Here is a 27,022-nt window from a genome sequence, read left to right on the forward strand (position 1 = left end):
GGAGCATAATGAAATAACTTGGGGTTAGAAGGGAGCGTGAAAATGTTGGGATCAAATTATGCAAATAAGTCAAACTGGGTTTGGGGATATATAAAGCAAGATGAAAAATGCAAAAAAAATATATATTTAGGTGATAAATAACGCTAACAATGATGTGAAAAATTATAACAAGTAAAACAAAAACTTACGCAATTGACTCTTATGAAATGGCCAATATTGGGGTCACCGATGCTCATATATCTCTCTTATGAAATGGTCACCGATTCTCACCTATCTCACTTATGATATGGCCAATATTGGGGTCACTGATTCTCACATATCTCTTATCTCTCGCACGAAATGGCTAAACTGAGGTCACCGATGCTCATATCTCTCTCTTATGAAATGAAATATGAAATATTGAGGTCACTGATTCTCACATATCTCGTATGAAATGGACAAACTGAGGTCACCGATGCTCATATATCTCTCTTATGAAATGGTTAATGTTGAGGTCACTGATGCTCATATATTTCCGTTTTGAAATGGGCATTATTGGGGTCACCGATTCTAACATATCTCTTATGAAATGGTCAAACTGAGGTCACCGATGCCCATATATCTCTTTTATGAAATTGTCAATTTGAGGTCACCGATGCTCATATATCTCTTATGAAATGGTCAATATTGAGGCCACTGATACCCACATTTATCTCCCTTTTATTGAAAATGTAAAATGTAATGTAAAGTAATTTTTGTACAAGTTTTATGGATTTGTCTGATTTTTGTGGTAATCTGTGATACCAGGTAAATCCGCTGATGAATATACTCTTATTGGCGAAGTTTGATAATCTAATTGTTTTGTTCTTTGTGAGAGACAGTATTCCTTTATAGTTGCCACGTCACAGAACGAATTGACCAATCAGGATTTAGTTTGAGGACTAGAAATAGAATAATATCAAAGTACGATATTTATACACTAATGCTTTGTGATTGTATTACTTGTGATTTTGAATCGGAGGTGAAGCACCTTAATAAGACTTTCAAATCCTGCATTGATACGTTTTACAAATCCGACATTACTACGACTTCCTAATCCGCCATGCAAAATGTAAGTATGTGAACGTATTGTTTTCTGATAATACATCGAAAATCTATGCTAGATATTCTAATAATATGTCAAAATGTGTGCACAGTTGTGTCACATTGTATCCCGCCTACGCAGAAGATAAGTTTCTTTGATCCTGTGTTGAACTTTTCTCGAATTTAAAACTATTTAAAAAGTTTACGTAAATTTTCTTAAGTCCAACAATATCATCAAAAACTTCTGTTTGCATGCCCTTTGAGAGTAAGTTATGAACTCTGTTATGATTCTCTGGTACAGTTGGCCAATTGGTTTTTGGGTGTTATAGAAGCATTTGCCACGGTCACAAGAAGAGATCATACTTTGTATATATCAATTTTAGTAATAAGATTACATTGAAATGGTACTATAAATGTTCTTCACTGTGTGCAAAGAGATATTAAAACAATGTACATAAAGAAAGACTGAAATTATACACTGTTTACAAATAATACCAAAAATCTAAAACACATTAAGCAATTGTTTCAGATAGTGAATGAGTCCAAAAGCAAAAGGAAATAATCGAATCCAATATGCTCAGGACATTAATTCGACTTTTTCATATATAGGCCTACTATCTGCATAATATTTAACACTTAAACTAGGCATAACTGAGTTCACTATAATTACTATAATATATTCATTTATATTATTTTAATTTTAATTTGTATCCATTTTAATAACTTTTAATTTATAATATTTCCTCAATGAAATGATTGTAAGTTGAAATGATTCTTGATTGGTTAACCTTTCTTGAAACGAAATGGAAGGAGTTTTACGTCCTATACTGCTCTACTCATTGAAGTATATCGAAACGATGGTCGCTAAAATGAGTACCCAACGCATTTTGGGTTTCACCAACATATTGAATTACGCATTTTTTTTTTACAAGAAATTGGGTAAATTACATTTTTATCTGTACACGAAATAACGTCTGACATCTCAAAATTTTCAAAATAATGTGAAGAACGTACATATTCGTAGGTACGACACCTCAAACCCCCACACGGTACAGAGCCAAAACGGGGTGTTATTTTGCGTTATAACAAAAAGTAATATGGAAATAAATCTCAACCCATTTGTAATTGTAGAAAGACGATCATACAGAGGAGGAAAGACCGTACATAGTCCAAGATGCGGGTGGAGATACTCTAAGTTTAAAGAAAATTAATGACCGTATATTAATTAACGCCGTGTCTAAAGCTAAATGGGATGGTTTGAAAGCAGTGGAAGGAAAAAAGGACGATGTCTTAGTTACTTGCTATGCAAAGTCAGGTAAGAGAAAGTCAGCTTGTCCTTTTATGAGTATAGATATGGGCCTACTTCATATTCGATTTAGTTGAACGTTTATGAAAGAGGATGATGCCCCAGTTACTAGCTGTGCTACGTCGGGTAGGAGAAGGTCAGCTTGATCTTTTTTGAGTAAAGATATCGGCTACTTAAGATTAAATTTAGTTATAGGTTATTCAACCAGAACATGTGTACGTCGTATTTCCCAATGTAGTCCGTGTCAACAAGCAGGGCAGGCCAATAACCAGACTTGATTGTTTATATGTTGAGAGAGGCATTGAAGGGTTTATTGTATTTTAGTACAATCCTAGTAATTCTGAAAATTATTTACATATATTCTTAAGCCACAAATCATCTGAAAATGCATATTGTTGTAGTAGGGGCAATTTGATTTTTCATTTTAATTCATTTCATTTACAGGAAGCCATTATGTGTATGAGATCGTGAGTATGCTACAGAAAGGAAATAGTGAACCAATTCCAAATGTTATGGAACTAAATCACATGGATTTTCTTTCCGTCGAAAAGGTGGCGGAAATACTATCTCCACGCACGATGTGTACCCATAGGTATTTTGACGAGCTACCAGTAGATATGATCCATAAAAAATGTAAATTGGTTCAGGTAGTGCGCAATCCTAAAGATGCTTGCGTTTCTTATTTTCACCACTTAATTAAGACTAAATCCGTATCTTACGATGGCAAATTTCCTAATTTTATTCCCATATATATGAAAGGTGAAGGTAAGTTTAAGCTTTAGTCTTTATTCAAGAGATTTTATCCGCTTCAGTATTCACGACAAATTATCATTTGAAACTTCTGGTGATGATGATGATGATGATGATGATGATAAAGATGCATCATTGTGTAGAACATTAAAACCATAAAGGTCTTGAAACAATTGTCATGATGATAAGGTTAAAAAAAAGTATGGGTAAAGTCCAATTGATAGATATTTTATAATATCTATATAATATCAATCGCTATTTCATGACGTCAGTGTTACTTATTTCAGACTTCTATTCCAGTGCCATTTGGAGGATGGGATGGACATTTCCTCAAGTGGAAAGAGTCTAAACTATCAAATCCTGACTATCCTATATTGACTATACGTTATGAAGATTTAGTAGCTGTAAGTTTAACTGTCGTTGTCTGATACCAATATCCCATAATGAAGTCTTAATTTTTCCTGAACATTTCTAATTATCAATCTGAAAATTGACAGCAGGCAGCAACCATAATATATTAATATCCCGTTTGTCCGAATTATCAAATTTACTTTGAAAGTTAAATAGGGTTATGCGTTCCAATTTTCTTTTCGCTCTTGTTCGATTTCCAACAGGAAAAAAAAACATTCTTTACAAAAATTATAACTTACGTTCAATAAGATCTAGTTACCAGGCTGGTCCTTGGCCAAATCCCTCGGTATAGATCTTTCCCGAGGTATTCGTGGAATAATGCGAGAATGTGACTTTTTCAAATTCACAAGGCTTTCACATAACGACCTAGATTAGTACCCTCTACCACCATTTGTTTCACGTAACCCAAAGCCGTATATGACGTCATGTATTGATTCCAACTCTCTAATCGACTGTACTACGGGACCTCTCGATAGAGTATGTGGGACAGCCTGTAGAACATTGGACCTTTGTTCGTTGCAAGTATTCTGCCTGTTTCAGAATCCAGTAAAGGGAATCAAGAAATTAGCTACGTTCATAGGAAAGGAATATTCAGATAAACTGTATGAAGAAATAGCTGTTAATACTCATTTTGATCAGATGAAGACCTACAAAGAGTCTTTACACAACCCTTCATTGCCACATTTTAAAGGTGAAAAGGAGATCATGTATCGTAAAGGTATAATTTATATAATTTATAAAGAACTACAGTCAAATAGTCCAAAATATATTGCTCTTATCCGATATTTGAAATCGTTATTGATTTACATAATATGTCGCACTTTTTTCTGCATCTAATTAGAACATGGAAGACTCAGAACGTCATAATGAGTAAACTTCTACCAGGCGACACCATCAGCCAATTTTTAATTTAAAATTGGAAATTAATATCGATTTATACTCCTCGTTGTTTTTCAATGCTCTTTATTATAATGAAGACTCAATATGCAATGAGTGAACTTGTGAAATTAGCCAAATTGTGACTTTTCATTTAAAATTGGATAGTCTCAACTTGTCGACCTTTACTGATAAAGACAGGATCTATTCACACGTCTGAACATCTTTAAGACAGTACCATGTTAGATTTTGCTTAAAAGCCTTTAATTTGACTCTGGTCATTGGCCAATCTGAATAAAAGTGAACCCCATAATCTAATTTATGATTTCAGGCAAAACTGGTGATTGGAAGAATCATTTCTTGCCATCAGAAGCAGAAGAATTTGATAATTATTATCGTGATAAATTAGAAGAGAGAGATTACATTTATTTAAATGATAGTTAGTTCATATTTCAGTGATTATATTATCAATATTTCAGTGATGATATTATCAATATTTCAGTGATTATAATATCAATATTTCAGTGATTATATTATCAATATTTCAGTGTTATATTATCAATATTTCAGTGATTATATTATCATTATTTCAGTGATTATATTATCAATATTTCAGTGATTATATTATCAATATTTCCGTGATTATATTATCAATATTTCAGTGATGATATTGTCAATATTTCAGTGATGATATTATCAATATGTCAGTGATTATATTATCAATATTTCAGTGATGATATTATCAATATTTCAGTGATTATATTATCAATATTTCAGTGATTATATTGTCAATATTTCAGTGATTATATTATCAATATTTCAGTGATGATATTGTCAATATGTCAATGATTATATCGTCAATATTTCAGTGATTATTTTATCAATATTTCAGTGATTATACTGTCAATATTTCAGTGATTATACTGTCAATATTTCAGTGATGATATTATCAATATTTCAGTGATCATTTTATCAATATTTCAGTGATGATATTGTCAATATTTCAGTGATTATACTGTCAATATTTCAGTGATGATATAGTCAATATTTCAGTGATGATATTGTCAATATTGCAGTGACTATATCGTCAATATTTCAGTGATTATACTATCAATATTTCAGTGATCATTTCATCAATATTTCAGTGATGATATTGTCAATATGTCAATGATTATATCGTCAATATTTCAGTGATCATTTTATCAATATTTCAGTGATTATACTGTCAATATTTCAGTGATTATACTGTCAATATTTCAGTGATGACATAGTCAATATTTCAGTGATTATACTGTCAATATTTCAGTGATGATATTATCAATATTTCAGTGATCATTTTATCAATATTTCAGTGATGATATTGTCAATATTTCAGTGATTATACTGTCAATATTTCAGTGATGATATAGTCAATATTTCAGTGATGATATTGTCAATATTGCAGTGACTATATTGTCAATATTTCAGTGATTATACTATCAATATTTCAGTGATCATTTCATCAATATTTCAGTGATGATACTGTCAATTTTTCAGTGATTATACTGCCAATATTTCAGCTCATGTTTTGTTATAACTTGGATGTACAAATACATTATTGCTCGACTTAAGTAGTGAACAAAATTTCATCCAATCCCCCAAAAGGTAATCCAAGGGATTAATGATGGAATAAACCCTATAAATTTTTGTCTGTTTGAAGTTACCTCCCTTGATATCACCCCAAAACAACTTGGGTTCAATATAATAATGTGACCAGATGCCTTCTTTGTTGGATAAAACACAGTAAATAGTCCATGGATCAATCAAGAGGCGTATTTAAGGGCGGGGTGGGGCAAGTGCAATCCCCCCCCCCCTCCCTTCGGGACATAAAAAAAATGCAAAGTTCCAACTTTCACTGCCAAAATCACATTAGAGGCATTCTCTGCCGTCCTAGATTTTAACATTTTTCCAGGGAGAGGCCTACCAAACCCACCACATTCATTAGTACCCTTTAACATCAAAAGGCAGACCCGTCAATGAAATCCTGGCTAGGCCACTAGATCAATAATGGCAATTGTAGTCAAGGAATAAGACGAAGTTCGTAATAGCTTGACACTGTGAAGATGTCAGCACCATGGCTTAGCCAAATCTGTCGTGGGTGCTAAGGACTTCAGGATAAGAACAAGCATTTTTCCCGTTTTTAAATAGCCGATACTGTTTGAATCTAATATTTAAGATTGATGGATTAAGGACAACAAGATGGATTTTTTATAATTTTATTAAGCTAGTGGTACGATTCACATTTCAATTGTTAGCGAAAAATGAAGGTTAACAAATATTACGGGTCATCCAATGTTTGCATCATACCATTAGAGATTAGCTTCTATTTACCCTTAACTGGGACACCAATTGGATCAGGAACAGGAAAAAATTGTGCCATGCAATCACAATTTCCAGTGGGCACACCAATCTTAACAATTTTACAAATTTGGGACACGTCACAGCATACATATAGCTTCACAAGCGACCATTTGGCTACTCTACATCCGTACCATGGTTTGGTGTTGCAGTGTTTTGCACACTTGTCACACCTGAAACCGAAAACAATTAATTTATAACATCTACCTTTATGATTTTGACTAAGATACGCATCTGTGATGATTCAAAACGCAGGCAGTCCACTTTTGTTTAGTTTAAAATGATACTACCTCCTAGAACGGATATACGAATTTAAGTCTCAAACTTGGTAAATAAGTGTATAGATTAATCAGCTTGATTTTCCAGTGCATGTGAAAATTGATTTTAAGTCATGGTGGACCTTTTCTACACTTTTTTCGTTCGAGAGCCCACACTTACTACTGTTTAAAGTGAGCTTGGTACGACAGACATCGTACTATTACAAATTTTTTTTATCATTATAAGGTACCAGTATCCAGAGACTGTCATTGCCACCATACTGATTATTTTCGTTTTAAAACAGACAGCGCGCTAACCTAACAGAACATAAAATAAAAGGAAATGCGACTACTTACAGGCATACTGTCTTGTAAGCAGGCTTGGTTATAGGGAAAATGACGTCACAAACTTCCTTCCCTAGTTGAACATTGGTAACTAATTCTTTTCGAGATGGACAGCAATCAGGCCTGATGAAATATAAGATCAACTTGTTTAGTTAAGTGGGATCAGGTCGATTCATGGCATCTGGACGTGCATGTAAATTGTGTTTTATTCAGGGGCGGCGCCTGCAAGGGTACATAGGGGGGAGGGGCGCATTTGTAACAAAATTTAAGAATATTACCCTCCCTGAAAATTTTTTACGACTTAAATGACTTGTTGAGTCCCCTTAAAAAGATTTGCCTGGGCTAGCTACTCCCACCTGAAATGTATATCGGGTCGATCCTTGCGTGCACAAGTATTTTTCCTCGCCTTTATATTATAATACCGGACATCTGATACAAAAAAGTACTAAACTAGATCTAGGTAACTTGGTCACCCATAATAATTTACAATAGAGTGGTCACTTAAAAATTTGGTCACAGGAACAATTTGCCATATGACTTACTTACTATTGACTAGTTTTCCGAGTGGTCAGCGTAACGTGACCAACATGCTGTGAATAAATTTCCGTTGACCAAGTTACGACACACCTGGACTTTTACCTCTCGTTAACGCAACAGACAATATACGAGTAATCAATAGATGACTTACTTGCTTAATGGTGCAATAAAACTCTTCTGTGAATTACGAGATTCTTTGCTTAGTTCTGACCTAAAATAGAAAATGAACTTATACGCTTTTTTGTACGTGAATGAGTCGTAATGCAGTATGCAACGAGCGAAACTTTGCCAGGAAAATAGCATTAGCCTACTAATTATTCAATTTCCATCCGCGAAGGATCTTTAACGTACTCAGCCTGTAAGACAGTTTATGGTCATATCAAAACTCAAAATTTTATAGACGTTTGGGTGAATTCAGCCAAAGGGAATTTTTCTTTGATAAAATGATATGATAATATGGAAAGTTATTGCATTGATTTTGATATTTGAATAGCGTCTACGAGCTGAGTAGCGTCCGCGTGAATAAAATTGCAAGTGCTCATTTTCACAAAAAATTAATGAAACGAATCGTCGCCTAGACTACATTCTGACACAGAATAATTCATATAACGACAGCAAGGTTTCTCTATATAGCTTTTAAAGGATACTACGGCTTAGAATGGACACAAAATGTAAAGTCAGCAAGCCAGTAAGACTTACCAGGTGCCATGACTAAAGAATAGAATCTCTATTTAAGACAACACATCCATTAAACATAAAGTAATTATTACAAAACGCTTCTAAGCATTCTTTGAATTCTATGAATTATTACTGATTACTTTTATGAATTTATATACTTTTGGAGAGATTCTGTTATGAAACCAGTAAAGTCCACTGATTAACAAAGACTCGAAGTTTAAAATTTTCAATTTTTTGATTATCCTTAGAGGCAGTAGGGCCCTTTAAACGGGGTCATTTTGAATATTCGAGGCATTTGCATTACTATATAATATTCTACCTAATAATACAAAAAAATAAGTTACGTTTCAAATAAGGCAAGGATTTTCTTTTGATCAACATTATGTCCTTGAACATTGGTTTCTGCCCTCTCGCCATTTTGAGCTTTCACAATAACACACAAAGCTAATACCTGTAAATAAGATAAAATGAAATAAATGGAGTTTTACGTCCTGCTCTTCTGCACATATCTGTAAATGATGGCCTTAGAGTGAATAGTAATAATGATAATAATGTACATGTATATAAGAGCGATGGAAGGGTATTGTTGCTGTTATCAAGCGTAGATCTTCAAACATTACTCATTTGCCTTTTTCAGATTGCTTTATGGTTAAAATAGTATGCTGCGTTAATATCTGTCAGGTGTGAGAAATGTACAATGCAATTAAAAAATGTGAACTCTACGGAGAAAATGTTGAGCATGGTGTTGATTGTTCTGGTGATCAACCACGAAATAGGTGAAGAAAGCAAAGGAAAGGAGCGTATCAATATCGATAGATGCTTTTGAAAATGACGGAAGTTAAAAACGTTAAAAGATAGCTTGCCAGGCAAGTTAACATACGCCCACTGGCAGCTGACAGAAATGATTAAACAGTCTTTAGTGACTACAGGGTTGCACAATATAGCTAATAGAGTGAAACGTCAAGTCAGACACGATATTTCGGTGAAAAATTATCCGATCATCACGAAAATCAATAGGAATCATCTTCATAATGACATTGACACACAAAATAAAAATCAAAAGAATCTGTAAAGAATTGTAGCCTGTAGAGTGAGCACGAGTTGCACAATATAGCTAATAGAGAAAAACGTCAAGTCAGACACGATATTTCGATGAAAAATTATCCGATCATCACGAAAATCAATAGGCATCATCTTCATAACAACATTGACATACAAAATAAAAATCAAAAGAATCCATAAAGAACTGTAGCCTGTAGAGTGAGCACGAGCCAAATGTGAACAGACGGACGGTACAATATACGCCCATCTTACGTGTGGGCGTATAAAAACTTCATAATACGTAAATTTTGATTTTAATCTTGCCCCCTTCCCACAAATTTACTGCGAGGAATTCAATCGCAATATGAGTTTAACAGAGAGAATTTGCCCAAAATTTATGTGTTTTTCCCTAAAATTAACCATTTTATAAACAAAAAATTACAAAAATCGAAATTAAAGAAATAAAAGTAACCCGAAAAAAATCGAAATAAAATTTGACTTACGAAAACTGCCTTGAACATCTTGAATTGGAGAGCAATCAAACTGTAGCAATCTGATCTGAATAGGATTCTGAGCCAAATCGGTCTGAATTTGCATTTTTATAGAAGCAAAAGTAGTTCGAGGTCACGCATATCCGGTCGCCCAAAAACTCTGATTGGTTGGATTGAGTGTTGGATATGGTTCAAAGATTTTGAGGCAATCAAAACTTTATTGCCGGATATTGAACTCAATACCCTTTTTCATCAATAATATGATCGAATTGATAACAAAAACCCACGAAGAGTGAAATATCTTGACATAACATGCATGGAGTTTTACATCCTATATTTATCCACCTTATTGGGCTAATGAAGACCGTCAATGTCATGTTGGGTGAAGGATATTTTTGCAAGGATTCTTGTCGAAAGAGACTTTCGATTCCGTGGCGATTGCAACGTCGGATATACCTCTTTCGCTCTGCACAACAACTGGATTATTGAATTCGGTTATAACCAATTCGATTGCGTTCGGTTTGCTGCCACACTGCAATCCTATCTTGAAAGTCGCTTTCGAACTGCCGAGAAAAGTCATCTAGGTTTTTATTTTTAGTAACGTGCCGTGTCACAGTTGCCGGAATAGAACTACAATGCTGATCATTATAAAATATGAATTTGACAACAATATACGTGTAATTTTCCGTTTCCTCTTCCGATGCATATTCGTGTACTTTATTAATCCCCTTCTTGTGATTTTTAAGCAGTCCCATCAACAGGAGACGCCATTTTATACGTGATGTAGGTAGATTTTTCTATCTGGATAACTTCTGGTTATAACTGAATAAATTTATTTGCCATTGCGAAAGCAACTGGAAGTTATTCGAATAGAAATCAAGAGAACCGAAGTACATTTGCGGTCCAAAAGGGGTGTTATTGCTTTGTATCTGACGCATCCTTCACATTTATACCACGTTCATGGCGACCATAATATGCTCTGAGCTATTTTTCTGTCTCCGTATAAACTCAGAAAGGACGCCTTTCTGGTGTTACAAACAAGGTTCAAACGAACATAAAGGTTACATGAAGCCTTGTAACTGACATAATGTGATTCGCGGAAGGGAGGGTATGAATATATATCAACCCCAATCCCGATCAGCGCCCCTGTACCCTTTAAATTGCTTTTGTAAAAGTTTAAAATAACAGATTATGTAGATAAATTTGAAGCTGACGGCAAAATAGATTCTCTTCAAGCGGAAACTCAACTTAAGGAAGGTGACCACAAAGTAGGACACTAAAATTATTGTAATGTTTATTATGAATCAGATATAAAATAATATGAATCAAAATAGAACACCATAGCCCTAGGATTTTATTTATTTCGATACACAAGCTGTGTTCCACATTTTCAAAATGTACTCTTTTACGACTGTTGACCACGGTGGTTTATATAGTTGGACATTAATTGATACTCTTTAGAGGTAAATCTGGACTTACACTACCATTTTGCATTCACAAATTCATCAAAAACCATTCATCGAAAAAGAAAATGATTCGCGTCCAAGTTCGCTAGGTGCAATGCACCGTAACATATGATCACAAAATCTAGTCCCAACCGGGTTTGAATACGACTATACCAATTAAAAATTGCATAAGATTAGATCTCGTGATTCCAATGACTGATTTTGGAAGAGAGTCATCTCAATGCATCACAAAATACATTCACCACCTCAGGCAACTATTTAAAAGACAAGCCGAGAATTGCAAAAAAGTAGTCAGTTCAAGGTCTTAGCTACATCAAAATATCTAACATGGATGCCCCCCCCCCCCACTTTATTTGTAACAGATTTTAAACATATGTTGTTAATACGTTTTGCGGTTTGCATTTAAAAAAAAAAATTCGAAAATTTTCTTTGAAGCCCCTTTCCAGTTATCGCATTTTGAATTCAGCCTCGACAGTTGTCTCCCATAGAGTTGGTTGGTAGATGACAAGTTAACGTCCGTGTCCAGTGGATGCTGATATCGCAAACTAGGTCGTTGTTGGAAGTTGTAGTAGTTGGTAGTTCGATTGGTTTAAATTTGATGATGCTGTGTTGTTGGTGTGGTTGTTGATACTTCGTTAGATCTGGTCGGGTCGAATGACATGGCGGTGAAACATGGATTCAAATTCGTTCTGATGATAGTAATTCGTGTTGATTGGTAGTCGTATTGTAGTCGTTTGTTTGGTTTTATTAGATTATCAGATAACTGTTGGACCCCCATAGAGTTAGTTTGCTTCTTATTCGTACCCCAACTAGGTCTGAATAATACTATATCAATTAAAATTTACATGAGTTAAGATCTTGCACCGTGACTGATTTTGGAAGAGAGATCTCAGAGAATCACAAAATGCATTCACCGCCTCAGGCAACTATTTAAAAGACAAGCCGAAAATTGCATTTCACTTTCGATGATAAAAAAAGTAGTCAGTTCAAGGTCTTAGCTACTGTTCCCCCATTTTATTTTAAACATTTTCGAAAATTTCTTGTGAGACCCCTGTCACACGCTCCACAGATTTGCTGCATTTTGAATTCAGTCCCGACAGTTGTCTCCCGTAGAGTCTGCCTCCCCCCGGGGAGTTGGCGCCGCCACTGCTGGGAGCCATGACATTTTTCTATGGTTAGATTGTTTTTTATCATCATTTTGGTCGTGTACATTTGATCATATAAGCGATTTTAAACTGCAGATTAATGGATTCACGTTTTGCCGAGTTCGAATGGATTAGTATTATATTCAAAAGTAAACATATTATATTTGAAAAAGAAATCCTGTGTAAATATAATTACTAAACAATTTAAGAAATAATTCGTTTTATGTTTAATAATAATGTACGCAAAGTATATGACTTTATTTGTATAGGGTTATTTCATTCGGCATATTAATAGAAATACAGGTACTTCAAATTGACACAAAGCGTCTCGGCGTATAATGCTTAGCTGTCATTTTGAAATCACATTGTTTTGCATGCACTTATGTTAAGCTACTATAAATAGGCATTTCCAATTACTATGAAATGACCGAGAAAAAATAGCATAACTTCAAGTTGAAGAAGACGCTTCAGAAGCTAACAAATATTAATACAGAGCTTGCTGTTTGTCATATCAAATCGTCGAAGTTTGCAAACGGTCCACCATAAAAATTTCCTGGGCGCTCTGTAAGTGGGAGTGCACCTGCCGCAAAGAGTTGTCGTATGATCGATAACTAAACTACTCTGTGGGGTTATTTGCGGCTTATTTTCTTTGCGAAATAACTGAATAGGATACTTAAATATATATATCATATTACCAAAACCGGTGTATAAATTCGTTATGTGGACAGAAAATATTAAATGATAGTTTAATGACCTTAAAGGAGAATAGTCAAGTAATTTCACTAGTGAAGTAGTGATCTTAGACCAAAGTAATCACCTGTGTTTGTATACATTGTTTGCCTTTAAATGATCTGGATAGTTTGTAATTTAATGATCTTGGTTATTTGGTGATTATTTTGGTTATTTTAAATGATCTTAGTGGTTTACCATTCAATGATCTAAGTAGTTTACCATTTAATGATCTTGGTAGTTTACCATTTAATGATCTAGGATGTTTGCCATTTAATGATCTGGTTAGTTTAGCATTAAATGGTCTTGGTAGTTTACCATTAATTGATCTTGGTAGTTGAACATTTAATGATCTTGGTGGTTTAACATTTAATGATCTTGGTAGTTTACCATTTAATGATCTTGGCAATTTGCCATTTAATGACCTTGGTAGTTTACTATTTAATGATCTTGATAGTTTACCATTTAATGATCTTGGTAGTTTACCATTTAATGATCTTGGTATTTACCATTAAATGATCTTGGTAGTTTAAAATTAAATGATCTTGGTAGTTTAACATTTAATGATCTTGGTAGTTTACCATTAAATGATCTTGGTAGTTTACCATTTAATGATCTTGGTAGTTTACCATTTAATGATCTTGGTAGTTTACCATTTAATGATCTTGGCAATTTGCCATTTAATGATCTTGGTAGTTTACCATTTAATGATATTAGTGGTTTAACACTTAATTATCTTGGTAGTTTATCTTCCATTAAATGTTCTTGGTGGTTTAACAATTAATGAGCTTGATAGTTTACCATTTAATGATCTTGGTGGTTTCACATTTGATGAAGACAATTCTCTCTTCAGCTTAAAAAAAAATAGGGCCAAGTCCGGCTCCCGTCCGCATAAAATCGCCAATTAAACTACCTTACGCGAACTAGCTATATTATGAATTAAATATAATGTCACGAAGCAACAATACTTCTTACTCTTCGGAGACGTTTTCAGTAGCATTTTATTTTTGCACTCATTGCTCAGAAAATTGGAACTTATTTACCTTGGAAGTCATCAAGTGTTTTTCTCACCGAATTCCAGTAATTTTCTATTTTAGGAACGTTTTCGATGAATATTGTGCAATCTCCAATAATTATTAGTATGCCTTTAAAACTACGATGCGCGACGAAAATTTTGTAAAGGGTGTGTATTTGACCACTTGAGAATACAGTTTAGTGGTTAAAGACTCTTATTGGTTTGAGTCTCTGGTAGCAACCAATCAGAATGACGTATACAGTAACCGTTAGAGAATTAGGTCCGTTGGCAATGACTAACTTGTTTTTCTTATGTTTGTCTTAAATGTACGAGATTAGATAACGACAAACAGCTGACAGAAATCCAATATCAGGTATAAAAGAAAGAGATATAGGGGATTAGTAATAGACATTAAAGAAGAGTTATCATGAAGGTTTTATTATTAATATTTGCTGCGGCTTGGGGTGCCAGTGAAGCCATTCAATGCACACCAGGAATATGTGCTGCAGTCAGCTGTGTGAGCGCTTTAAATTGTAATGGAAGAGTAGAAAATAATGGAGGATTTTGTGGATGTTGTCCAGTTTGTATCACGCAATTAGGTAAATCTCTCTTCAACAAGATGTGATTAATGTACTCGTTCGTAGGAACGTGGGTTAACAAATCCAAATGGCACCCTAATTTGCCATTGAAGTGATGGCGTTAGATATTGCTTGACCATAGTGGAGATTTTGAAAGATCATAGGGAGATTACTATGCACGAATTCCAAAATGTGGTGATCTCACAAGATCTTCTGTTGTAACATCTTGGTTCCCAACCTGGCAAATCATTGGTCTCCTGGGGGATATTGGAAGCTACCAAATAGGGTACCATTATTTGTCGTCTTTACCCACAGTTGCCACTGTTCAGTTTTTCATTTCGCTCGGAATGATTAGTTCAGATAGTTTTTCTTATGATCTAAGGAAATTAAATTCTTTTGCCCGTACAACAACCTCAAAGATCAGGCAAAGCAAAGGGAGATAAATTTTACGTAACACCGCAATAAGCCAGTGTATACCGTTTTTTACGCATATTTTAAGTTTTGCTATGACCTTCTGCAGGAACCGACAAGAGTGGGATTAAACATTTTGGTTTTTACCATTTGGAAAGAAGCACCTGAAATTACAGAAAGAGATGAAATAAGTAGACAGACAAGATAAAGGATATATCTAAACAAATCAGATTTCATTAACAAATTTCCTACCATTTCAAAACAACTAAACAAATGTCAATTTATATTCTAGCTGAGAAAGAATCCTGTTTACAGACAGCCTTCATTGGAATACCAAACAATGCAGAATGTGGACCAGGATTAACTTGTGATAAATCCTCATTCACTTGTGTTAAAACACAAGCCAAGAGAGAAGACGATTTCCGTAAGAATTATCTTGATACGATTTTAAAAGGCTTTCTTTATCGCTGATACGTTTCCTTAACTTAACATTCATCTATCATTTTCCAAATAATACATTGTATTGGTCGTCAAATGAACCATCTTGATATAGAAAGGTTGTTAGATTCCGGGGAAGGGATCCCGTCATGGTTTCAGCAAGCCGATAATACCGTTATTTCTACATGAATGTGTACCTACGGCCAGTTACTATTTTGAACTTTTATTTTATTTAATTATTACAGCTTCCTGTGCCGATGCCCGAAAGGTCTTTTTAGATCAAAAACAAAATGGCGGTATTTTGTTAGGCGCAGAAGAACCAAAATGTGATAGCGATGGAACTTACTCCGCCGTTCAATGTATTGGATCACAGTAAGTGCCGATCATCTTCAAATCCATAAAGGTGCCCTCACACCATAGTCATCACCGTTTGCATGGCTCAACCAGTGGCGCGACATAAATCTCCAGAGACTGCGGGTACAAATAACAGGCTAACTCAATGGGAGGACAAACGAGGCTGAATTCAAATTTCGGCAACTCTGTGATATCTCTCATGGAGCATCTGAGAAAGTTCTTTTCCAACAAAATTTTCGAAACATTGAATTGATCTAGTACATTCAGACACAAATTTTGTTAAAGAATAAAGCGGGGGTACAATAATTGGAGGCTCAATGTAGAATCTTTCCCTTTGAATTTTCTTCGATGCTTTTGATGCTGATGCATTATTTATTATCATGCATATCACATGTAGAATAGGCTACAACTTTCAGTTTTCGATTTCATGTATTATATTGTTCCTCTTTTTTTAGATGTCATTGTACATCGGCTGGTGGTAAAAATTTGGGTTACCCAGTTAACAGAGGACTGACACAAGGAATGGACTGCAGTAAGTTGTGTTTATATCTCATGTCATTTCGATAACCTTTTCGGCGAATGCATGTATTTTTCACCAATACCAATACAAGACTACCATTGTATAGAGACACAGCTTTATGGAAACCGGTTAAACTTTAATGCAACGTCTCGACGAGTTTCTCATGTCGTCTTCAAACAGACGATCAAACAAGAAATCAAAATGGTGATACGATTGTCGTTGATACACATACAAAATGGTCAATCTCTGTCATACATTCCTACAACTTTTCCAATCATATTTTTTTCAGAATGTGCTAGAGATCAAGATACCTATGCTAAGACTGGTTTAATAGGTAAACTATTTTATTGTGGACCAAATGGTAACTACAGAAACTACCAATGTGTTGGATCGGTTTGCTGGTGTAAAGATTCTAATGGAAAGCAAGTTGGACAGTCAATCAATATCGGCCTCTTATCTACACTTCATTGTGCAGCATAATAAGGAAAGGGAACTGTCCAGTTATTGAATGACAAGATTTAGTTAGATTAAAATTTGTAAAAGTTAACTATTTAATTGATTCTCAAACCATGTAGTTGGGAAAGTCGTCCTTACCCAAAACTGCCATGTCTAGCTATTTTGGATAATTTATAGAATTGGAATGATCGTTCATATAATCAAAAAGCTTGGATTCTCGACTATATTTTAATCTAGATGTACGTCAGGTATGATTTTCATGTTGGAAAAGTCTTCTTTCCTGAAGATCCTTTAAAGAGATAACAAATTGGCTTGATAAAGTCACTAATCGCAAAAAAGCTTGAATCACACAAGGCCACTGTAGTTTTAGTGGGATTGTAGGAAGCACAGACGTCTGATTGATAATTGGAATAATGCAAATTGATTATTTTTTTTAAGACAACCTCTTTACAATACCTTTAAGGCTATTTTCAGATCGTTTATGCATGTGATCAAAAAACCCTCGTTCTTCCTATTATTCCAGCATTTACGTTACAATTGCATTCTATATCGGGTATATGATAAAGAAGCATTCCAGTGGCACAACCGTTTTCCTTCCAATAGAATACCAAACTTTCGTAATGTTACAATCAAGAAAAGATTCGTACAAAACTCAACTGGGAGACAACCCAAGGTATCTAGCAGCTTGCTTCAACCAAGCTTCATATTTCCATCTCTATGAAATGCTGTTCCTAATTGAAGCAAAAGGCATACAAGAAAAAAATATAAATTTATTCAGCTGTAATGATGGAAATAAGAGTATTGTACAAAGGCACCAATTTATTACATAAATCTTTGAGATTGAGACGTTTATTAATTACAATTATTCTGACCAGTTCACAGTCATTTGAAGTTCAGCATAAAAATGGGCCATAATTCCTCAATGATTAATGTATGTCAGTCCTAAAATTTTTAGATATACTACCATGTAGGATCTCGAATTGTAAGAAATAATTCATAATACATTAACCATCCTGGAAATGAAAATCTATTGAAACAAAGAAATATTACTACTTAACAGCAAGTTCATTAACAAAAATAAAAGAAATATTCAACTAAGATTATTATTATAACATCTTAGACTATAGTAAATATCCTTGGGGTTGAAAAAAATTAAGAAAGTTTTCTATTGGTTGAATGTGTCCAGGATACTATTAGCACCATCAATTCCTATCAATCCTTAATAATTCTTGAAAGTCTGCAAATATGACCAGAATATGAAATCAAAATATTTCATTGAAGTATTGATAACTGAGCCATCAACCTTTTTCTAATAAATACAGGAGCTATTGACATCAAAGTGGAAATAAAAATGGCATCCTTTGACACACATACAAGGGCATTAAAAAAGGTTTTAACTCCTTTTACCAGTGAATATTGCAAACCTCCTGAATGAAACAGCAATGAAATCGATGAAAAATAATGCTCAAAGTGTAACTAATTAGGAATTTGTAAAATTTGTACAAAATAAAGAGTAAATACAGTGTACAAAGAATTAAACAGTAAAAAAACAGAAATAAATTAATTAAAAAGAATTTCGGACTAAGAACACATTTCACCGGTTTTCAGATCAAACTTTGCATAATGGTGTTGACTCGGGTTATGTGGATTCAAATAAATAAAAGCATAATTTCATTTCTAAAGGTAAATAATTGGTTTAAAAAGTTGACATCAACCAAACAGCAATCTCAGCATTCTACCATTATCATTTTCCAAAAGTAATGTTCTTAAACAGGTGCAATGGGACATAACATTTTTCAAAACAAAATATTTCATATACAGAATAATTTTGATTTAAAATACAGCCTAAATTTATTAAGCAAAAATGTTTTCCCAAAATGAAATGAGTCCTTTTATTACAGTATTAATGGAGCTTCTTTATTTTTTTGTATCACCTTTCAAAACACAAACCTTGAATATTGAAAGGTGATACAGGTAAAAAATATTCAAAAATTTTAATACGAAGACCCAAATGCTATAGATATAATAGTATGCCAAGCTTAGATTCTTTGCAAAAAAACCACCATCTTTAGCTGTCAACAATCTTGACTGGTATTTCAACACACCAAATATTATTCTTATTCTGATCCTCAAGAGACCAAAAAACAATGACACGTACCTGAAACAAAATTTGGAGATTATCATGTGTTGTTCCCAGTGCAAAAGGACAGGTGCCCAATTTTGGGTAGTATCTTAAAATGACGTCAAATGTGGAAAATTCTGGACACATGGATTTGAAGGCTCAAAATTTCAATGTTGAGCTGTGAACACTAATTACTGATTGACTTATCTTTAAAACATTGAGACTAAAGTATGATTGGTCAAAATGAATGGGGCACCTGTCTCTATAATGAAAATTGTCACATAAAGGCTTTCAAAACAGGCTTACTCAATTCTAAAGCTGTATCAATTTTTCAATTATTTTTGGTCACCTTTTTAAGCCATGTTTTCCATAGCCACTCAAACATTATCAAGGTAGTACCAATACCTTGACATAATTGAACTAGAATCAACTTACATCAGGATAGCTTTTCTTGATTGATATAGAAGATTGATATTGAACTGTAACTCCAGGTTTTAAAGGACAAGTTAAACCACTGTTTTCACACCCATTTGGATTTGGTAGAGGGAATGGAACCTTTAATGGACCCAATTTTCCTTCAACTACAGCTGTTGAAGCATTCACCATTTCACCTGGAAGATCAATTGTAAATTTATACCCAATCAAAGTTATGTTATGGACTTTGGGTTCTTACAGTAGCACAAATGTAGCTTATTCTTTGATGAGTTTTGATGATAAATAGGTCTGAAGTGGAACGAGTTTGTCCGAACTGATTTTGGCTAAGGTTGAATTTCGTTTGAAGGTAAAATACTAGTATTAAGGACATGCTTTATGGCGACTGTATCATGTCTTGAAAGTTTTAGTCTCAATTCTTTTTCACGTTAACTAATATTGATGTCTTAGCCCAGAAATGCATAACCAATACTTACTAGGAGCAAATTTCACACTCAAGACCACACCCTTGCCTTTAACAAGATAACAAATTGAGCTGTCACATTTGACTGATATATCTACAGACACAATTTTTCCTTTCATTGAACCATCTACAACATAACATACAATAACATAAAACAATTTAGATATTTAAAAACAGGGCCTACATTAGTATTGGCCAACTATCAATTTCATAATATGCCTTCGGCTTCAGCTCAGCCAAATTCCCACTTACTTGCTAAGGATAACAAATAGTTCTTGGACATAAATTTACTAATTTGGCATAAAAGATCAATCCTTCACCTTAGCAAATGAATGAAGACACAATTAGTCTACTATAAGGGTGCCAATGGCCAGAGTTTAGGCCTAACTTAACCCTAGATGAGAAAGGGTTTGCCAAAAAGGAGAGTATCAAACGATCAGTTTCTAAGCCATAACAATTTACTAATAGTCTGTAGAATAAAACTCACCACATTGTTTATATTTTGGTACAACAGAGATTACTACAGTAAACAAACAAGATAAAATAAAAGCTGTAAATAATAGCTGCTCAATAAATCGTGACATCTTTGAAGATTTCGATAAAATGTCTCCAAAGACACAGATTTTGACAGAGGAAGTGATAAAGGTTTCGAGGTGAATGAGAATCGCGTGATATTGAACACGTGATGACTCAATTGAAGGGAGGTAACTCGGAATGAAAACTGACTACAACAAAAAAAAACTCTTCTGAACACACATCTTTGTTTCTCCAAGTTCCCTACCTGTAGTCTGTACACAAAATGAAAATGTGGGGAACCAGATAGAAAGCATTACCAATAAAACTTTAATGACAGATATTAACTGTCTACAATCTTGACTGGTATTTCAAAACACCAAATAGGCTATTGTTCTTATTCTGATCCTAGAGACCATAAACACGTAGGCTCTAAGCTCCAGGCCTAGCCTACATGAAAAAAAGTTCCCATGTGCAGTTCCTTTCATGAAAAATAAGGGTAGCAAGAGTTTGCCAACTCCTTGTTAGTCCATAGAGAAATGGTTTACCAATAAAGAGAGAAGTAAAATACTAGTGTAAGATAGTAGACTACTATTATGTATAACTAAGCTAAAAAAAAATAGCAAGAAGCTAACATAGCTTAAGATTTTGAATGAATCTCACCGCATTGCTAGGCTATTATTTTGTTACAACTGAGCTAACCACTGACATGAAACACAATTAAATAAAAGTTATTACTCGGAGATTACTCGGAGTGCAGTTAAAAAGTCGATGACGGCAACAATGAAATCACCAAATCAAGGGCAATAACTCATTCTGGAGTGTTGATAAGCATGGGGAACGCCAATGTAGCCTACGTTTCATATTTCATGTTGGCGTACAGAAATACGTCATAGTTGGCTGCAACACCACCGATGTAATAAGCAAAAAGAAAGTGGGGTGGATTGGACACATGCATAGAAAGGACCTACCCAACGTGCCAGTCATTGCTTGGACTGGAACCCCCAAGGAACTAGGAGGAGAGGTCGACAGGATTTGACATGGCAAAAGGACATTGATCTCAGAACAGAACCCAGCCAAGCAGGCTGCGACATACCGGATCTGATGGAGTATTGTGTGTTGGAGGTCCTATTTGATACCCTCTTGTAATCTAATATAAAGGAATACATTTGACATAGAATTTCTAATATTAATAACAAATGAATGAATGGATATAAAATAATTATGTTGTTGACATTTACTTTAATTGTATTAATTGACTTATTATTTGTGCTAAATGCTGGTATACCCTTCCAAATATTTCACTTCTCTGCAGACAATTCAACAGGTCAGTCATGTTTATAACAAGATTTTGGATTTATTTTTCTTTTTTTAAACTTTAGTGATATTTATTCTTAAAGCCCAAATAAGACAATATATATGTGGATATAACATTTACTCGTGTGTCAATTACTGTCGAGTTGAGGGTGATTAAGAAACCCAATACATTCTGGAATGTTGTCACTGATGGCACAATGAACCGAGACTCGGAATGCTCTGTCAACAATTGGACATTGAACAAATAGATCCCGTCTTTGCCTATTGTTCTTAAATGTCCAATTTCATTGCTTGGTGAAATATGCCATTTTTTTACTTTTAGATGCTATAATCTCAAAATGAAAGGAAAAAGACAACACAAATCAGACGACTTCATCGAAAGTCTCAATTTTTTCTGGACCTGCACAATTTTGGTGGTTTTTATTTCTTGTTTCGGTATTCTAAGGTATGTTTTCCCAACATTGTCCATAACATGCTGGACTCCATCTCAATTTGAAGCAGCACATGTTGCATATACTCATCGAATCTGTGGGGAGACTGAAAATCAAAAAGTGATGAACATGTCCGCATCGAGGAAATCAAATGTTGTTGACGTGCCTGTCGTTTCTATATTGTTGATACTGCTCGTTGGATTCAAAATTCCCCAATTGTTGAAAATAATAACAGATATTTCAAATTCTCGGAATCTCCATCGTCAGGAATTAAAGCACCTGGTCCTCATGGTTCAGGAGTCAATCGTACAGAGAAGCAACCTTCGTTTTATAGTTTTATTCACAGTTAAGACATTGATTGTATTGAACCTATTTATACAGTTTGTGTTTGTTACCACTTATTTTCAAGAGACCACTATAACCGAAACAACTACAATCCGCAACGCATCTGGGTTTAATGAAAATGTGACCATGGAGAAAACCCCATATTTCATTTTCCCGAAAACAGTTCATTGTGTCTTTGAAATTAAACAACTTTCAAATGTTCATTATTATGTAATGCAATGTGATATGCCTATACATTACCTCTATGAGACGTTCTTTAACTTATACTGGTATTGGATTCTCATACTTGGGGTATTGACGTTGATTGTAACAATTGCGCAATTTGCTTCCTTGATAGTTCCCCCAATGAAAGAATTCGCGTATGGTTCGATCATGACAGACGCGCAACAGACTTCGGCAGATACCTTGCTTATCTTAAGGGACATAGAAGATCAGTTTGGTTCAATTATTGCACGTAGAGTAATATGTCAAATAAAGTTGTCCCTGAGCAACACAGCAGCCATGCAATCTGTCCATGATGAAATACCCTTGATGAGAATCCAACAGCCAGAAGAACCGGAACCACATGAAAAACGCATTGTAAATACCCAAGAGTTTGAACATAACGAAACATGAGTAGGAACTAGATATACATCGTGTCGAATCATCGATATATGATTTTTCTTGAATATTTTTCATTTTTCAATAAACATGATTATAATGTACATTTATATATATATATACATCATTAAATAGATCCTCGAAGGGCTTTAGGGAATCCCATACCATACCCCATTTACATACATGGTAAAGCTCTCTGCATTGGAATTGCTGTACATGGACTGAATTCCTAGGATTGGTGAAAAGGACCAAGAACCGGCTTTACAAAAATAAAGGGTAGCATAAAACATTAATTAGGGAATGGAATTATACCAATAGCAAAAGCGTGAAACGCGAACTTTGTAAATCAATTCTTCTTTTGAAGGTATTTACAACGAGATTTTCTAAACCTTTTATGTGTTTTGGGGATAACATCGATTTGCACCATTCCATTTTCAAAAATGGGTCACATAAACCAAGTATTTTATGACGTCACTATCGGCAAGAGCTGCTGATATATTATTTCTAGCTTTTGCGACAAGGATATTATCTGCTTTATCTTATTTTACAGACAGCACACACATTTGAAGAAATTAGAAAAAATGCAAAGATAATTCATAAATGGCTCCACAAAAAGAGTTTAGATAAGCACCTCACAATCCTCGTTGAGTTGTTTGAAAATAGGATTGGCCAGGCGATTAACCAATATTGAGATCTTGAACTACACACTATGCCATTAAACGTCATAATCTTACGCTTCGACCATATATTTCGTAGCCAACGATATTTATTCATTTGGTTTATCGAAAAGCGGGCTGACAAGTATGTATTTTTTTTTAACAGACATGAAGTTCCGGAGCGCCCATCTTATGATCTTAAAAATTTTAAACGGTTGATACCAATCCCAGTTGATACTCGTTTGGCCATACTTTTACTGTGATCAAGGTATAAGGTAACTCATTGAAAGTTGTAGGATAAAATCTGTAGATTAAAAGCGCTCACGGCTTCGTTGTGGATAGACGTCTCTTATGGATCGAAGAACATGCGCCATGAAACCCGATTAGCTATTTTTGCCATGCGTGACTCTTTGGGCTGACGTTCAAGGGTATTAATTGATATTACATTGCAAAGCTTTGCTCATTTTTATTAGACAAAACAAGAGCAGAATAACACATTTCAATTTTCAATAAGGAAATGTTATCAGCCTTACAATAGCATTTTCTTGTAAATTTTAGGCGATATGTCACAAGCTAAGATGACAAATACACGACAAAGGGAGGAATGGACATCTTCCACAAGTGTAGTTGGTTTCATAATTAAATGAGCGATAGTCATAGCCAAAGAAAGGGCCCGGTATCAATTTTCATTTATTTTATTGAAAGACATTAAAAGAAATATTTAAATTGGATAGTTGTTCACAAGAACACGATAATACACGACTACTGAAGGTATTTGTCATATTTCTCGGCCGTTATCGACCTTCTTCAATGTTAGCTACTATACCTAAACGCACATCAAATAACAATATTGCATTTATAAGACAAAGACTTTTATTAATTCATAAAGTATTTAAAATTCTATGTCAAAAAAGTATCTAATAATACACGATTTTTTTTCACTTGGCTTTTTTTAGGTATTGGCTTTGATTATTGAGAAGTTTACCATTCTATCAGACCATTTTCAGTGCAGTATCATTTTCGTCTCAATTAGTCGTAGAACATCGATTGATTTCGGCATCTTCCAAATTTTACACTACATTCAATTGTACGGATACAGTGACATTTTAAGCCAATTTAATTTCGTATGGCGCCAATATAAACAAATTATCAGAAAACAGTTTTCCACTGAAATCCAATAAATTAAGTGAAATAACCGCATTAATATGGTTTTTCTATTTTCTAGAAATGTTTATTTATCAGGATTTAACTATTTACACCAAGGTTTTCATAAACACACGACCTGAAAATAGAAATAAAAGTACATAAACTGACTGGAGAGAGAAAACCTGCCACAATTTACGTTCTCTACCATGTCGATAATCACGTGCGGAGCATGCAATTGAAAGGAAAATGAATCTGATTGGATGATGACCTCTGTCTTTCAGACGATAAAACTAACGGAGACAAACTTGTTTGGTTTTATAAATCCTGTCGGCAACACGGTAATCTTGTAGTGCAAGTACGGGTTCAAGCAAGCTAGCCGGCGAAAAAATCTCCAATCAAGACTGTTTGTTTCCCCGCACTTTAAGTAATGAAGTAAAATTTTAGTGGTTCCTCTGTCATCAATTCAACATCAAATATGCTCGTACAACTTGAGGGCGTTTAAAACTGATATTAAGTAACAAAATCGTACACGGTCATCTGTGAAATTGTTAATTCTACAACTATCAATAAATAAAGCACCGTGACTCGCAACATGACCAATTTAAAGACATCAATTGGCAGGATGAATGGACGTTTCTGATGATCATTAAAATTATTCGAGTAGGCTAATGAGGTTTAGTCAATCTAGTCTAGTAAATGAACATAACCTAGAGCTGAATATCCGGGAATACTTGTGTCTATTTGAAGCAATTATTATCATGTGATTCAATACCGTCAAACCAACCTTCAAAATTAACGAAACATTTTATGGTATCTGTTGTCTAAGGCCTAGAGCGTTTTAACAGTGTATCGTATCTGCACGATACGACTGAATGGACATCACCATATAGCCCGAATAGTTCTGAACTACTGGCACCATCTAACTATGTGATGCAAACCAGGGTTTCTTTCAATTATTGCTATCATTAAGCTCGATTTTGTGACCCAATGTATCCGAATCAACCACGAAACCTGAAACCGTCAGTTCCAAAACAGGGGGCCAAATAAGACATCTATCAACTTTGTTGAAGTCGCATACCACAGTGCATGCGGATGCTTCATGCTATATATAGTTTCTGATAACAACATATTTCTCCGGATTTTGACATCATGAACCCAAGTGACAGACCAATAATACCTTACTCTCAGAAACGAGAATTCTTTTTAGCTAAGCTTTCAATTCCATATGTGTGGCCTGAATTATCGGCTTTTGAAAGTTAAAAAGACAACTCGTCTTTTCTTGAGACCCTGCCATATATAGAAATAGAAAATGAAATTCCTAGTTTGAGGTATTTTAGAAGGAAATATTCAAGACCCAGATCATTCCCGAAAATGGCGAATCTGTCCCTTTAATACTTCGTCAAATCTCAATCGTACTATAAATTCCCTATGACTAAGAATATACAATTTGACTAATTAAAAAGCGTTGACAAGCTCCTGGGGATTTGTCTCATTAATTGGATAAAATCTTAGGCTGGCTATTAGCATTGTAATCCGCTTTCAAGTTAGGTTATAGAGTTTCCAGATTTACTTGTGCCACTGAATAATGAGATCGGTCATACCGACTTGACCATATCAAAATAAATTTACATCTAACTGCGAAGACAGGCGTCGTTGTAGACCTTTTGTCATTAAGTAGTAAATCTTAGAATAATGTGCTCGCTTGTTATTACATGATTGTGCCTTTAATGCTAG

The 27,022-nt window shown here is 34.4% G+C and overlaps 5 protein-coding genes across 5 annotated transcripts; 2 read left to right on the forward strand and 3 right to left on the reverse strand.

Moving 5' to 3' along the window:
• The first annotated feature begins 996 nt into the window (after nucleotides 1-996).
• LOTGIDRAFT_226173 (hypothetical protein) lies at nucleotides 997-6,092 on the forward strand. The gene is made up of 6 exons (XM_009051397.1): nucleotides 997-1,090; nucleotides 2,194-2,377; nucleotides 2,813-3,133; nucleotides 3,419-3,522; nucleotides 4,070-4,247; nucleotides 4,737-6,092. The coding sequence occupies exons 1-6, from the start codon at nucleotides 1,082-1,084 to the stop codon at nucleotides 4,847-4,849; spliced, it is 909 nt and encodes a 302-aa protein (XP_009049645.1). The 5' UTR covers nucleotides 997-1,081; the 3' UTR covers nucleotides 4,850-6,092.
• Nucleotides 6,093-6,645: 553 nt separating this feature from the next.
• Nucleotides 6,646-10,216, reverse strand: LOTGIDRAFT_238760 (hypothetical protein). The gene is made up of 5 exons (XM_009051398.1): nucleotides 10,164-10,216; nucleotides 8,964-9,070; nucleotides 8,093-8,152; nucleotides 7,417-7,527; nucleotides 6,646-6,975 (listed from the first exon to the last, which is right to left on the reverse strand). The coding sequence occupies exons 1-5, from the start codon at nucleotides 10,179-10,181 to the stop codon at nucleotides 6,768-6,770; spliced, it is 504 nt and encodes a 167-aa protein (XP_009049646.1). The 5' UTR covers nucleotides 10,182-10,216; the 3' UTR covers nucleotides 6,646-6,767.
• A 3,489-nt stretch (nucleotides 10,217-13,705) lies between these two features.
• LOTGIDRAFT_84886 (hypothetical protein) lies at nucleotides 13,706-13,996 on the reverse strand (the record flags this gene model as incomplete). Its single annotated transcript, XM_009051373.1, has 1 exon — nucleotides 13,706-13,996. A coding segment is annotated over one exon (291 nt), but the record flags the coding sequence as incomplete, so codon positions are not given.
• Nucleotides 13,997-14,919: 923 nt separating this feature from the next.
• On the forward strand, nucleotides 14,920-17,354 carry LOTGIDRAFT_238761 (hypothetical protein). The gene is made up of 5 exons (XM_009051399.1): nucleotides 14,920-15,105; nucleotides 15,788-15,919; nucleotides 16,179-16,305; nucleotides 16,743-16,819; nucleotides 17,097-17,354. Exons 1-5 carry the CDS (start codon nucleotides 14,934-14,936, stop codon nucleotides 17,285-17,287), a joined length of 699 nt encoding a protein of 232 aa, XP_009049647.1. The 5' UTR covers nucleotides 14,920-14,933; the 3' UTR covers nucleotides 17,288-17,354.
• A 660-nt stretch (nucleotides 17,355-18,014) lies between these two features.
• On the reverse strand, nucleotides 18,015-20,939 carry LOTGIDRAFT_226175 (hypothetical protein). The gene is made up of 4 exons (XM_009051400.1): nucleotides 20,768-20,939; nucleotides 20,294-20,407; nucleotides 19,821-19,996; nucleotides 18,015-19,421 (listed from the first exon to the last, which is right to left on the reverse strand). Exons 1-4 carry the CDS (start codon nucleotides 20,862-20,864, stop codon nucleotides 19,332-19,334), a joined length of 477 nt encoding a protein of 158 aa, XP_009049648.1. The 5' UTR covers nucleotides 20,865-20,939; the 3' UTR covers nucleotides 18,015-19,331.
• Between the last annotated feature and the right edge of the window lie 6,083 nt (nucleotides 20,940-27,022).

The sequence above is a fragment of the Lottia gigantea genome (assembly GCF_000327385.1).
Source record: "Lottia gigantea unplaced genomic scaffold LOTGIsca_166, whole genome shotgun sequence".
In the NCBI taxonomy this organism is placed as follows: Eukaryota; Metazoa; Mollusca; class Gastropoda; family Lottiidae; genus Lottia; species Lottia gigantea.